At 36.6% G+C, this 12,906-nt stretch overlaps 1 protein-coding gene across 15 annotated transcripts in view; it reads left to right on the top strand.

The window, feature by feature from the left end:
* The window catches only part of tns1b (tensin 1b), a 320,941-nt gene that overhangs the window by 287,208 nt on the left and 20,827 nt on the right, over positions 1 to 12,906 (top strand). For 14 of the 15 annotated variants that reach the window (XM_048194584.1, XM_048194582.1, XM_048194586.1 and 11 more), the window contains 4 exons: positions 511 to 695; positions 801 to 939; positions 9,095 to 9,190; positions 11,808 to 11,982. In XM_048194584.1, the coding sequence (XP_048050541.1) occupies positions 511 to 695; positions 801 to 939; positions 9,095 to 9,190; positions 11,808 to 11,982 (595 nt within the window). The remainder of the gene's footprint in view (positions 1 to 510; positions 696 to 800; positions 940 to 9,094; positions 9,191 to 11,807; positions 11,983 to 12,906) is intronic. The other variant, XM_048194585.1, reaches the window with a different exon arrangement.

The following is a 12,906-nucleotide window of genomic DNA, read 5'->3' as shown; positions in this document are numbered from 1 at the left end:
AGATGATGTTTGTCATAGAAAAGTTGTTTCATCTGTTTTTAGTTATTAAACTTCTTCAGTTATCCATTTCTGTTCTGTGTTTTTCCCTTTCTACTAAAGAAGACTTACACAAATCTAGTTTTATTTACACCGTCATCTCTTTCTATCAAACAGAACGTGATGAAATAGGCTTGAGAGTTGCTTTGAGGCTGTTCCAGAGCTTTATCCAGAAGTACACACTACCCTTTAAATCCACAGAGTTTCTGTAATATTCCAGCTTTTTGTAATCTAGGCTGTTTGAATGAGAACATTGTTTGTAGCTCCAACAGGCTTTAATGTGGTGCGGATTGGACGTCAGTGCAGCTTTTGACAGAGTTAATTCTTCAGAGCTCATTGGCAGTTTTCCATGGATTTGTTCAAGGAATATTCTGACATTTGGATATTTTTTAATTTCAAGTATGATGAATGTTCTTCTGCAGGCCCTAATAGTTATCTGTTAGAGATGATATCATGTGTTTATTTTCTTGGCAGGAGTTCATTTTGGTGAAATGTCACCAGATGAGGCTTCAGTTCCTGGATGGTGCCGGACTACCAGTGAGGGCCTTTCCCAAGATGAGAGCCCAACCCGAGGAGGCTCGGTCCGCTCCCCCATTCGCTGCATCTCACCCGAGCTGGCCAATACGATTGCTCTGAATCCTGGGGGACGGCCCAAGGAGGTAGACCAACTGAACGGACATATTTGCTTTATTCCTCGTATTAATCTCAGAAATAAATGTGGATTGTGCATATGGAAATGTGTCTGCCTTTCCTTCTTTCTCCAGAGACACATGCATAGCTACAGAGAAGCGTTTGAGGAAATGGACGGGGGTCCCGTCAGTCCCCCTCCGATCGTTGGTGGTGAGGCCCTACCCCAAACCCCTGCCTTCCCTGTCTCGCCACAAACCCCTTACTTCAACCTGAGTAAGTTTCCCTGTTGGAGGAGGGGGGCGCCATAGAGCTGTAAAATCACTTCCTCTGTCAACACTTTAAAAGGGTCACAGTCATCGCTGAATTTCGGTTCTGTTCATTTTGGTTTTATCTGGAAATCACTTGAAATTCAAAGTGTAAACAGACCGAGAAACTACAATGAAGTCAAACTGTCAGCCGTTATTTGTATGGTATAGTTTTTAGAGGAACGTTTGCTGTTTATATACAGGCAGTGTTTCGAAACCTAGTGAACTGTCTACATAGGCAGCATCATAGGTGTGCTTGTAACACGAATGCTATTCCAGAATGTAAGTGTAATGGAAGGAAGCTAGTAAGAGCTGTGCATGTAATTCTCACTCCTCTGGCCTCAAGAGGTGCACTAGTGACTTACGCCAGAGTATTTAGAGTCCTTGTTAGCGTGCCCGCCTCCCATGCTGGAAACGCCAGTTTGAATCCCGCTCAGATTGGGTCGAGTAAGACCGGTTACATTTGGTGCTGTGACCCAGATGGGATTGTGGTTTAGGGGGTTGAGTGTAATGGAAGCAAGCTAATAAGACCTGTGCATATAAACCTCACTTCCCTGGCCTCAAGAGGCACGCTAGCAACTGACGCTAGAAACTGCGGTCTTTAGCTCCCTTATTAGTGCACCCGCCTCCCATGCTGGAGACGCCTTTTCGAATCCCACCCGGAGTGGGTCGAGTAGGACCGGTTACAGAGGCAGCATGATTATTATCTTCTTTAGGCCAGATTCTAAAGGTGTGGTCACGTTTACCATTTCTGGGTGATATTTCATGTGCAAAATACAGACATTCCAATCAGAATCCTCATGATTGGGAATTTGGGTGTAAAAGTTCACCACACAGATTTTGTGAATTTACCACGCTGACTAACAGAAAGCTGCTTGGTTTTAAAATGACTTCAGTGTGAGCAGTGATTCATATATCTCTATGCTATTAACAATGGACCAATAAAAGTTCAATAACTAAAAGTATTGATTAAAAATACTTTGACCTAAAAAAAAATCTGGCTTACCCAATATTTTTGCTTTTATTCTTATAATGTTTCACCATTCGCTTAGCAACATGCAAACACAAAATACTCAACCGCAAGTCGTATTTAACATGAGCAGCACTATTTGTATGATGCCAAGATTTGCTGCCCATATAGAGCGTTCCAATTGCTCACTTGTGAGGTTAGGATGAAGCTGCCTATTTAGGTGGTAGACAGCAAGAAAGCTCACTAGGTTTTGGAACAGAGCCACTGAGTTTCATAATTAGCACATCAGAATAGTGGTGGGTGTTTTTGCTTCTTTCTGTAAAAGAATCTTTTGGGCTAACATTAACACACTGTCTATAAGCCAACATGGGGTCTGGCAACACTTAAATCCAACCCTACCTCAGGGTGTTTGTGTGAGCCAGTAGATATCATTAACAGATGCTATAGTTCATTCACATGTTCACAATGTTAAAGATGTGTGGCCCCCGTTTGAGTGATAACACACACTTTATGTTGGCTCATAGACACGCATAAGTGCACAGATCACAAAGACCCCGCTCTCACTTGCTCCCCAGCAATTCCCAACATCTGTGGGTATGAGAAATGTCTTTTGTCAGCAGTTTTTCTAGCCTCCACAGTCATTGTATCTCAATGCAAGAACAAGCACATTTGCGCCTCAGGTTTCATATTCAGATGGATTTCTCCAGTACAGTGATAGCTTTGGTTTTTATAACCTATTGCTTCGACCTCCCCTCCAGCATACTGTCCCTGCAGGTTTAATATAAAGCCTCTTGTAAAACTCTGTAGCCTCTTTACAAGGTTAGATGCACACAATGTTGAGCAGCTCTGTTTTCCTTGGACTTCCATAGCATTTCTTCTCACCAGACACCTCATTTGAAACAGATTCAATTCATTCTCTTGAGCTGACATCTTACCCCGAGGCCACTTCACATTCGAAGCTCTTCAGACTAGTTCTGCTACCATGAGCACCTAGATGTGGCTTCAGGGAACAAAACAGAGCTTCAGCCTACAATAACACAAAACATAATCAATCAATCTTGTCATTACATCAATCTGTTACATTGCCCCAGGCGAACATTAGGGATGGGTGATACATTCAAAATTCATGTAATATTTGCGATGGTTTTGCTGGTGATGTGCTGTTTATTTGGCCATGAAGTTTCTAAAGACTGTTTCATTAGACTAGTTATGTAATCTCTCTCTGTTGAAACTTTTAAGTATGAGAATGTTAATATTTGGTAAGTTGGCATTAGAGTTTAGTTTGATTTATTTTAGTTAGTCAGTTCAAACGGTTTGTTTAAAAGAATCAGATTCAGATTCAGTGATTCATCTGCATTAATATTCCAAAATGTTCATGGAACTCTCGCCATTGTATTTTTATGTGTTAAATGTTTTAGTTCAAATATATTAAGGTAAATATTGGTGTTTTTAATAAAATTTGTATAATTTAAACTTTAATAGCAGAAAAAAACATTACAGCTAGTAAGTTTGTTTCATTCACATCTGTCATTTCAAATTTGGAGCAATTTAAAATGATTCAGTAAATAGATTCAAAACTCAGATTTAAAGATTTGTTTGTGTAATCAAGTTTACATAGCATTTTTCATGTATTAAAATGTTTTAGTAAAAATACTTGTAGCTAAATATTAAATATTGGTAAATAAATAATGTTATATTGGTGCATATAAATGAAAAAAGCTTCCATATCAATATTTTTTCTGTTAATTTAGTTTTAAAAAAAATGTCAAAAGCATGCATTATTTATGTATTTGCCAGCAATGGCTGTTAAAATGGTTGAAATAATCCAAAAACTGATGGAAAAAATTATGGAAAAAATCAGAGCAAATACATAAATATCAAGATATACAGGGAGTGCAGAATTATTAGGCAAGTTGATTTTTTGATCATATTTTTTTTCCAAGTACATTTTACCAATTCCAATCCACATCAATCATAATAACTACTATTAATATTGTTTTTAATCATTTATAAGTGATACATAATTGTTCATGAAGGCTGGAAATGAAAAATGCCTTATATTCAGGTGTGCAGAATTATTAGGCAGGTTTTCTTTTACAGGCCAAATGAGCCAAAAAAGAGATTTAACTCAGACTGAAAAGTCAAAAATGATTAAATACTCATGAGAAGGACGCAATACTAATGCAATACTAGAAATTGCAAAGTTAAAGCATGACCAATGGACAGCAAAATGCTCATTGGGTCAGCGGGGTCATACAAAAACAGGTGGAAAAGAAAAGACGCATGTTAACTGCAAAAGAATTAAGGTGAAGAATTAAGTGTGAAACCATCAGGAACCCTTTAGTCTCCAGCGCCACCATTTTCCAGAACTGCAACCTACCTGGAGTCTCCAGAAGTGTGAGGTATCAGGATCTCAGAGACTTAGGCTAGCTAAAGAATCCTAAAAAATGACCTGCTCTTAATAAAAATCACAAGCTGAAGTGTTAGAAAATACATTAAGACTGGGTTTTTATAGGCCTTATAGACAGACAGATTGAGAGTGACTCTTGAAGGACCAGCACCACATCCTCTTGTACCACCGTTTGAAGAATTTATCTTCCAGAATCTGGCAGTAAGGTGTTTGAGTTCACTTTTAGTCCATCTCTTATCCTGAAATGTCCGTCTTGCAGATATGGACTAAAAATGATCTTCTAAAACTTACTGTCAGATTTTGGAAGATGAATTCTTCAAACGGTGGTACAAGAGGATGTGGTGCTGGTCCTTCAAGAGTCACTCTCAAGCCGTCTGTCTATAAGGCCTATAAAAACCCAGTCTTCATGTATTTTCTAACACTTCAGCTTGTGATTTTTATTAAGAGCGGGTCATTTTTAGGATTCTTTAGCTAGCCTAAGTCTCTGAGATCCTGACACCTCACACTTCTGGAGACTCCAGGTAGGTTGCAGTTCTGGAAAATGGTGGCGCTGGAGACTAAAGGGTTCCTGATGGTTTCACACTTAATTCTTCACCTTAATTCTTAATTCTTTTGCAGTTAACATGCGTCTTTTCTTTTCCACCTGTTTTTGTATGACCCCGCTGACCCAATGAGCGTTTTGCTGTCCATTGGTCATGCTTTAACTTTGCAATTTCTAGTATTGCATTAGTATTGCGTCCTTCTCATGAGTATTTAATCATTTTTGACTTTTCAGTCTGAGTTAAATCTCTTTTTTGGCTCATTTGGCCTGTAAAAGAAAACCTGCCTAATAATTCTGCACACCTGAATAATAGGCATTTTTCATTTCCAGCCTTCATGAACTATTATGTATCACTTATAAATGATTAAAAACAATATTAATGGTAGTTATTAAGATTGATGTGGATTGGAATTGGTAAAATGTACTTGGAAAAAAAATATGATCAGAAAATCAACTTGCCTAATAATTCTGCACTCCCTGTATTGAATGTCTGGGGGAAAAAAAAATGTGTATCATTTTTTGTCCAGCAAACATTTCCAGCATACTTGTATGAGGTTCATTCAAAAGATCTGCAAAACTTTCTAAAGTGGTTCTGTTGGATTCCTGGGGAGCAGGTGACCCATAGGGGCTCTTTTTCTGTTTTGGCGATTGAACGACACTCACATGCTCCAATAGCCACATTCTGGTAGCATGTCTCCGTGGCTCCCTCCTCCTGCAGAGAAGGAGAGGCTGGAAAAGCTTCTCTATACACCTCCCCTCCCCTTCTCCTTGTTTCCAATGCTGAGGCACTTATTCTGCCAAACAAAGAATTGATTTGGATTCTTTGGTAAGTGGAGGATGCATGTGTGTCAGCAATGATGTCAATGTGGCCCTGCCAAATCGCAAGCATATGCTCTGCCTTACCCAGAATGCATGTGGAGAGCAGCCCTGAAGAACACACACACACCCAAAACACATCATGATCTAATAATTTCTAAATACAGGTGTAAACGGGGTCCAAAACATTGTGATTCGATCACTCAGGCCATAATCAGAGGACTACCTGCTCACCTGCCAATCAACTATTTCAGCAAAACAAGGCTTTTTAACTACGCAAGTGAACATACGTGATTCACATGGGGTTTTTTTTAAAGTTTGAATTTTTTTTGCACTTTTTCCACACTGTAAACCCGAACAAGTTGTCAAAACTCAAAAAATTGAGGCAATCGGTTACATCAAAAATGTTTAGTTAAGGAAGTTTAAGTAAGCAGAACTGGCAGATTTTTACTTTGTACTCATACATTTTAATTGTTTTTAAATTTAAATATATATTTAACTTAAAATTATCATGTTATCTATAAACATTTTTATTAGTGGAAACTTAGCTAGCTATAACAAGCTCATTTAGAAAAAGCTAACCTGCTAATTTGCTAATAGCACAGTATAGCACTTGCTGAATGAGTACAGCAATATGAAACATTTAACATACTTGCTCTCAAACCAAGCATGCTAGGAAATAGAAATCCCAGCCCAGTTTCAGTTAAACTTAAGTTTGTCTTAATTAAAAGAAATGAGTTCATAAAACTCAAAACAATGAAACAGTTCGGTTTACTTAAAATATGTCAGTTCTGTGAACTTGAAAGAAAAAAAAAGTGCAAAATACTCATAAAAGTTGATTTGACTGAACTAATTAGTTTAATTTAAAGCATTAGTTCACTTTCAAATTAAAATTTCATGATAATTTACTCCCATGTCATCCAAGATGTTTGTCTTTCTTTCTTCCGTCGAAAAGAAATCAGAAGGTTTTTGATGAAAATATTCCAGGATTATTCTCCTTATAGTGCCCTCCACAGGTCAAAGTTTGAACTAAATTATCATATACAATATACTAGTGCAAGTATATAACAATTAGTTCAAACTTTGACCTGTGGAGGGCAGTAATACACTTAGCAGTGTCTACACTGCCGATATTCTAATAGAGAAGAAGAAGAGAACTAGTTCAAGATGAGCTTTTATGGTTAAAGCTTAAATATGGTTAAAATATTAAATACTATTATTATTATTATTTTTTTTAGAATATGACCAATCGTTTCACTAGATAAGACCCTTATTCCTCATCTGGGATCGTGTAGATCCCTTTGAAGCTGCACTGAAACTGTAATTTTGACCTTCAACCGTTTGGAGGCCATTGAAGTCCACTGTAAGGAGAATAATCCTGGAATGTTTTCATCAAAAAACTTAATTTCTTTTCAACTGAAGAAAGAAAGACATAAACATCTTGGATGACATGAGGGTGAGTAAATTATCATGAAATTTTAATTTGAAAGTGAACTAATCCTTTAAGTTTGTTCTACTCAAACCAATTAATTATTGTGGGTTTACAGTGCAATCAGAACATCACATTTAGGGTGCAACGTGTATTGCATTAAGCGTTGTGCTAGAATGCAATAATGCACAAAATTGAGTATGCATAGAATTTTTGGAGACGTTTTCTAAACACACAACCCTCCATTTCTTCAAGTGTGCTGCTTTCCACAGCTCTGTGGCCACATCACCATTTATTTTCCCCATTTGTGTGTTCGCACCACTTTTGTTTTGCTGGGCACCACTGTTTATTTGTTGTTTTTGAGTCACTCGTCTTGTTGTTAGTATCATTTGTTGTGTAGTGAGGTCTTGAATGTTTTCAGTGTGATGTTTTTGAGATCTGTTCAGCTGAAGGTGTATTCTGTCTGCATGATCTGTCTTGTTTTCGTTCTTTTGACTGGGCATCGTTACAGCGAGTGTTAATCACATCGTTAACTCTTTTAAAGAGGCGCTTGCACGGCCTTGCCACAGAGCATGAGACATTAGCTCATTCCCCAGCCATGTCACATACTGAAATAGCCACCTCAGTCTGCCGTCTTTAAAAGCTCAGTGTGTACCACGGCAGTCTCTCAAAGGCTCTTGATCTGGAAGTCGGTCTCTTTGATAAGATTGTCGAAAGCGAAGATGAAAGTGGTACACACAGATCTGTATTGTAAGGTCTAAGGACCAGAAACATACTTTGTGCAAGTACGCAAATGCAGACGTGAATGCTTGGCAAACGCATCCTCGGTACTCAAGGGGGTGATAGAGTTACCTTCAAATGTCTGTGCCATTAACCAGATGTGTGTTGAGTTATTCAAGTAGCTAGCTAAAAACATAGCAAGACCGATATAGCACACCTTGTAGCATTACATAGTACATTATGAATTGCTGTCTGACACACTTCAGAACTAGGGCTGTTTAATTTAGTACAATTAATTATGCAATTAATAATTTGTTAAAAAATATTAACACATTTAATCATGCCCTCTGATTTATAACAGTAGTCAACATAAAAAAATAAAAATTAAAAAAAACTTTTATTATGCTATCGGACATGTTTTTTAATGTTTTTGATAGAAGTCTCTTCTGCTCACCAAGGCTGCATTTATTTAATAAAAAATACAGTAAAAACAGTAATTGTGAAAAATTATTACCATTTAAAATAACTCTTTTCTGTGTGAATATATGTTAAAATGTTATTTATTTCTGTGATCAAAGCTGAATTTTTCAGCATCATTACTCCAGTCTTCAGTGTCACATGATCCTTCAGAAATCATTCTAATATGCTGATTTGTTGCTCAAAAAACATTTCTGATTATTATCAATTTTGAAAACAGTTGTGCTGCATAACATTTTTTTTTTTAACTGATTTTTATTTCAGGATTCTTTGCATTTATTTTCAGCAATTTATTTAATGTGCCTTATAATTTTTTATTTTTTTTTATTTTTTTTAGATCTTATTTAACCTAAACTTTTGGCAGTATATCATGATTTCCACAAAAAAAAAAAAAAAAAAAAAAAATCACATAGAAAAGACTTCTTTTAAATGGTAATATTTCACAATATTATTGTTTTTACTATTGTATTGTTAATCAAATAAATGCAACCTTGGTGAGCAGAAGAGACTTCTTTCAAAAACATTAAAAAACCTTAATATTTCCAAACTTTTGACCGGTACTGTATATACGTTCATGCATTCTGTTAATTTTGAATTGCTCGACAACCCTAATCGGAGTGCAGAAATATGTAAAATCAAGCTTGCCAAGCTAAAATCATTTGCGTTGACGTACTTGCTTATAGAGTATGTTTTGTGCTGAAGGCTTTTGTTGATAAAGCTCTGAATAATAAAGTTCTTTCTGTGCTCTGTGTCGCTTTAGGTCGATCTCCTCCAGGATTGGCTAAAACACCTTTGTCCTTCCTGGGCCTGAAGCCCCACAATCCTGCTGAGATACTGCTCAACCAGACGGGCTCAGGTGAGACTTTACACATATACAGAAATGCACATGCAGACACGCATCCAAGATGTGCTCCATAAAGGGAGCTGAAATATGTCTTGAGGGCCATATATCAAAATAACCTTTCATTTCTCCCTCTCAAGTGTTTTCCTTTCTCCTTTTCTCGTCTCTTGAGCCGTGAGCTCATACATATATTTAAATGGATTGGTGTTTTCTTTTCATATGCGGTTATATTGGGATCATTTTACTGTGCTCTCTTAATGTGTGTGTGTGTGTGTGTGTGTGTGTGTGTGAGCTGCCCACTTAGGCAGTATTTTAAGGCACAAAGGGTCAGATAATTATGCAACCTTCTAAGTTTTCTTCTTGGCCAAATTCTAAAGCATTATTTGCATGATTTATTCGATCAAAAATACTTTAAACAGCAATACTGTGAAATAATATTATTATTATTATTATTATTATTATTATTATTAAAATAACAAAAATAATAGTTTTCGTTTGTAATATATTTTAAAATGTAATTTATTCCTGTGATGCAAAGCTGAATTTGAACTCTTACAAAGCATCATTACTCCAGTCTTCAGTGTCACATGATCCTTCAGAAATCATTCTAATATGCTGATTTGATCTTTCTTATTGTTATCAATGTTGAAAACAGTTGTGCTGCTTAATATTTTTGTGGAAATTTATTTTCAGGATTATTTGATGAATATAAAGTTCAAAAGAACAGCATTTACAGTATTTAAAATAGAAACCTATAACTTTATAAATGTCTTTACTGTCACTTTTGACCAATTTAATGCATTCTTGTTGAAAGGTATTAATTAATTTCTTAAAAAAAAAAAAAAAAAAAAAAAATCTTTCTGACCCCAAACTTTTTGAATGGTACTGTTTCTGTGAGAAACAGAAAATGCATTTCCATAATTTCAAGTGGAAAATGTCCATCCAAGATGGCACAGTCTAGTTTAATCTACTTAAAAATGGAATATTTTACTCAATATTTAAAAGTTGCATGTGTCTATATTCTTATTAGAGTATAGTGTTATTAGCTTAGCACCATATTAACACCAAACTCAATAAAAATAAATAAAATAATGCTCTGAATTTCATAGTTGCTACCAAAGTTGAGAGCTACAAATTGGTCATTTATGAGGTTCCATTTCAGTTAGGATGTTGCCTTAGAAGGTAGCTCCCTATAGGCAGTAGACAACAACAACACAGCTGTTTTTGGAACAGAGCCCTTTTTTGAGATGATTACCCATTCACTTTGTCCCAAGGATATATTTAATGTTTGAGGAATGATCATTTTTAATCTTGATATTAGCAAACTCAGCAAAGTGACACACATAATATTATTTGATAAATTGTTTCTTTCAATTCAAAGCAGTAATTTACCATGTCTTCGGGGTGAACCTCATGAAAAAATGAGGTTTTCTTTTTCTTTATCATTTCTTATTTCTTTCCTTTGAATTTCAGGGTGATATATGACCCGGTCTTGTCTCGGCAGGTTTGGTGAGATTCATCCTCAGGGGCCGGCGGGCGTAAACTATGTAGTTTTTGTAGACTCAGAGGTAACAGGATCCTATGGGGAGTTGCGGAGACTCTTTAGTTTGGAACAAGTTCTCATGCAGGGCTGATTTTAGCATCGTTCCTGAGGGAGTTAATTTGAGGCCTGCTAAAACAAGAGCCATACATACGGTACACTAACAATATTACGAGATGATGTGTCACAGGGGCCTCTTTGTCTTACTATAGTTAGGTTAAATGATGTCATGTGCTTATTGATGATAAGGGATGTAACTTTGGGTATTTTAATCTGCACTGGGGCCTGCTGGTATTTTGGAGCAGCAAAAATGTGAATGAAGATTGCAATGTTTTCTTTGGTTGTATTTCTCTCTTTTTGTTTTCTTAAAAGTAAGAATTTACCCAAATATGAAAATGTTCTCTTAATTTTTTCACCCTCATGTCATTACAACTGATTTCCTTTGGTAAACTTCAAAAAGATACAAAACGCACAAGTCATATGGATCACTTTTACATTTTTAATGATGCTTTTTTGTCCTTCACCTTCTACTTTCTTTTTATGGAAAACAAACATAGATGGTGCTTTTGTGTTTATGGAAGAAATTAATTTGGGTTTGGAATGACATGATGGTCAATAAATAATCATGTCATTGTCATGAGTGTTTAGCTATTAACTATCCCTTTAAAATAACCATTATCTACACTCGCCTTTTTTGCGTCTATGTTAGTAATTATTATTCTATTCTCCACGTCTCTTTAAACCTCTACAATTTCTATGTCTTATGATTTTATTCTTCTGCTGTCTGGAAAACAGAGAGTGAGGACGAGGAAGGTAAGAATGTACAAGATTTGGAAGTACAGTGTTACTGTACATAGAAGCCACTTCACCTTCTGGTTGATTTTAGTCATCTTACGCACAGCGGTTGTCTTCATTCACTCGTCTCTCTCAACTCATTTTTATGGTCAGATGTCTCTCCACCTCTCTACTCTTTTCCATCAGTGGTCATTTAAAGCAAATCATCAGGTCATGTTTTGGACACAGTGATCCATCAGTTTTGACTCTTGTAAACTTTTGTGCTCACAGGTATTTTTCCCTTTGTCTCTTTGCCAGAGCCTCGTAGCTATGTGGAGTCTGTGGCCAAAGCAGCAACAGTGACAGGTGGGCCGCCAGCATCGCCCGTGTCTCCAACATATGACAGTGACAGCTTAGCTCATCCTGTCGGGCCTTCCCATGCCTACAACGCTCCTCTTTCCTCCAGCAGCCCCATTCAGAGCCCAGATGCAGTGTAAGTGACCACCACCACCCAGGTGTTTCATACAGTGTTAAAGTAGTATTATTTATATACTTTTATAGTATTTATTATTATTTCTCGCTACAATTTCAGGTTTGTGTATACTATAACTATACTACTAACCCCTATAAATGGGCTGACGCGCAATACGGCTGTGTCAGCGCCAAAAATAGGACAATATAAATATAGCCTACTGCCCTAATGAAATCCAAATGTTTATCTTTTTCTTTTTTTTTTTTTTTTTACTGTACCAATGTTCTTCATGAACCATTAAACGTGGCATATGATAGTGCGCCCGATATCATGAAAGTGCGTATCAATTTATGTTTGTATGTGGCGTGCTATTTATACGCAGAAATAACTTTTTACGTGCATATAATACACACTTAACCCACGCCACTAATCCTACCCAAGGGGTTAACAGTGCGTATCATATGCTCCATGTAAAAAGTAATTTTCGCATATGAATAGCACGCCAAATACAAACATACATTTGTGCAATGGATACGTAGTACTAGGAGATCTTGTTGGCGGACAATGTACACTGAGCCCATTTCGTGGCCGCCACAGAGTTAAATTCGTTAAAGTGCACATAAGGCCTTGAAATATGATGCACAAAAGCCACATATTGAGCAAATAGATCTTTATTAATTCATGCACAACCATACTCTTTCTTACTGTATAAATATCTATTTGCTCAAAATTATGAAGAAAATGAGAGTATGGATGCGCGTGAATTAATAAATATCTATTTGCTCAAAATATGGCTTTCGTTAAGGCAGTATACTGTATATCACGGTCTTGTGTCCGCGTTAAAGCATTCTCTGTGACGGCCAAGAAACCACACTATAAATGCTGGGCTGTGTGCATTGTTTCAAGTTCAAGGGCCCATAAAAAAGGCTGGTACAGTAAAAGCCA

The sequence above is a fragment of the Megalobrama amblycephala genome, linkage group LG6, assembly GCF_018812025.1.
Source record: "Megalobrama amblycephala isolate DHTTF-2021 linkage group LG6, ASM1881202v1, whole genome shotgun sequence".
NCBI classification, from domain to species: Eukaryota; Metazoa; Chordata; class Actinopteri; order Cypriniformes; family Xenocyprididae; genus Megalobrama; species Megalobrama amblycephala.
Note: the sequence above shows the minus strand (reverse complement) of the source record. Positions and strands in the feature narration are given on the sequence as shown.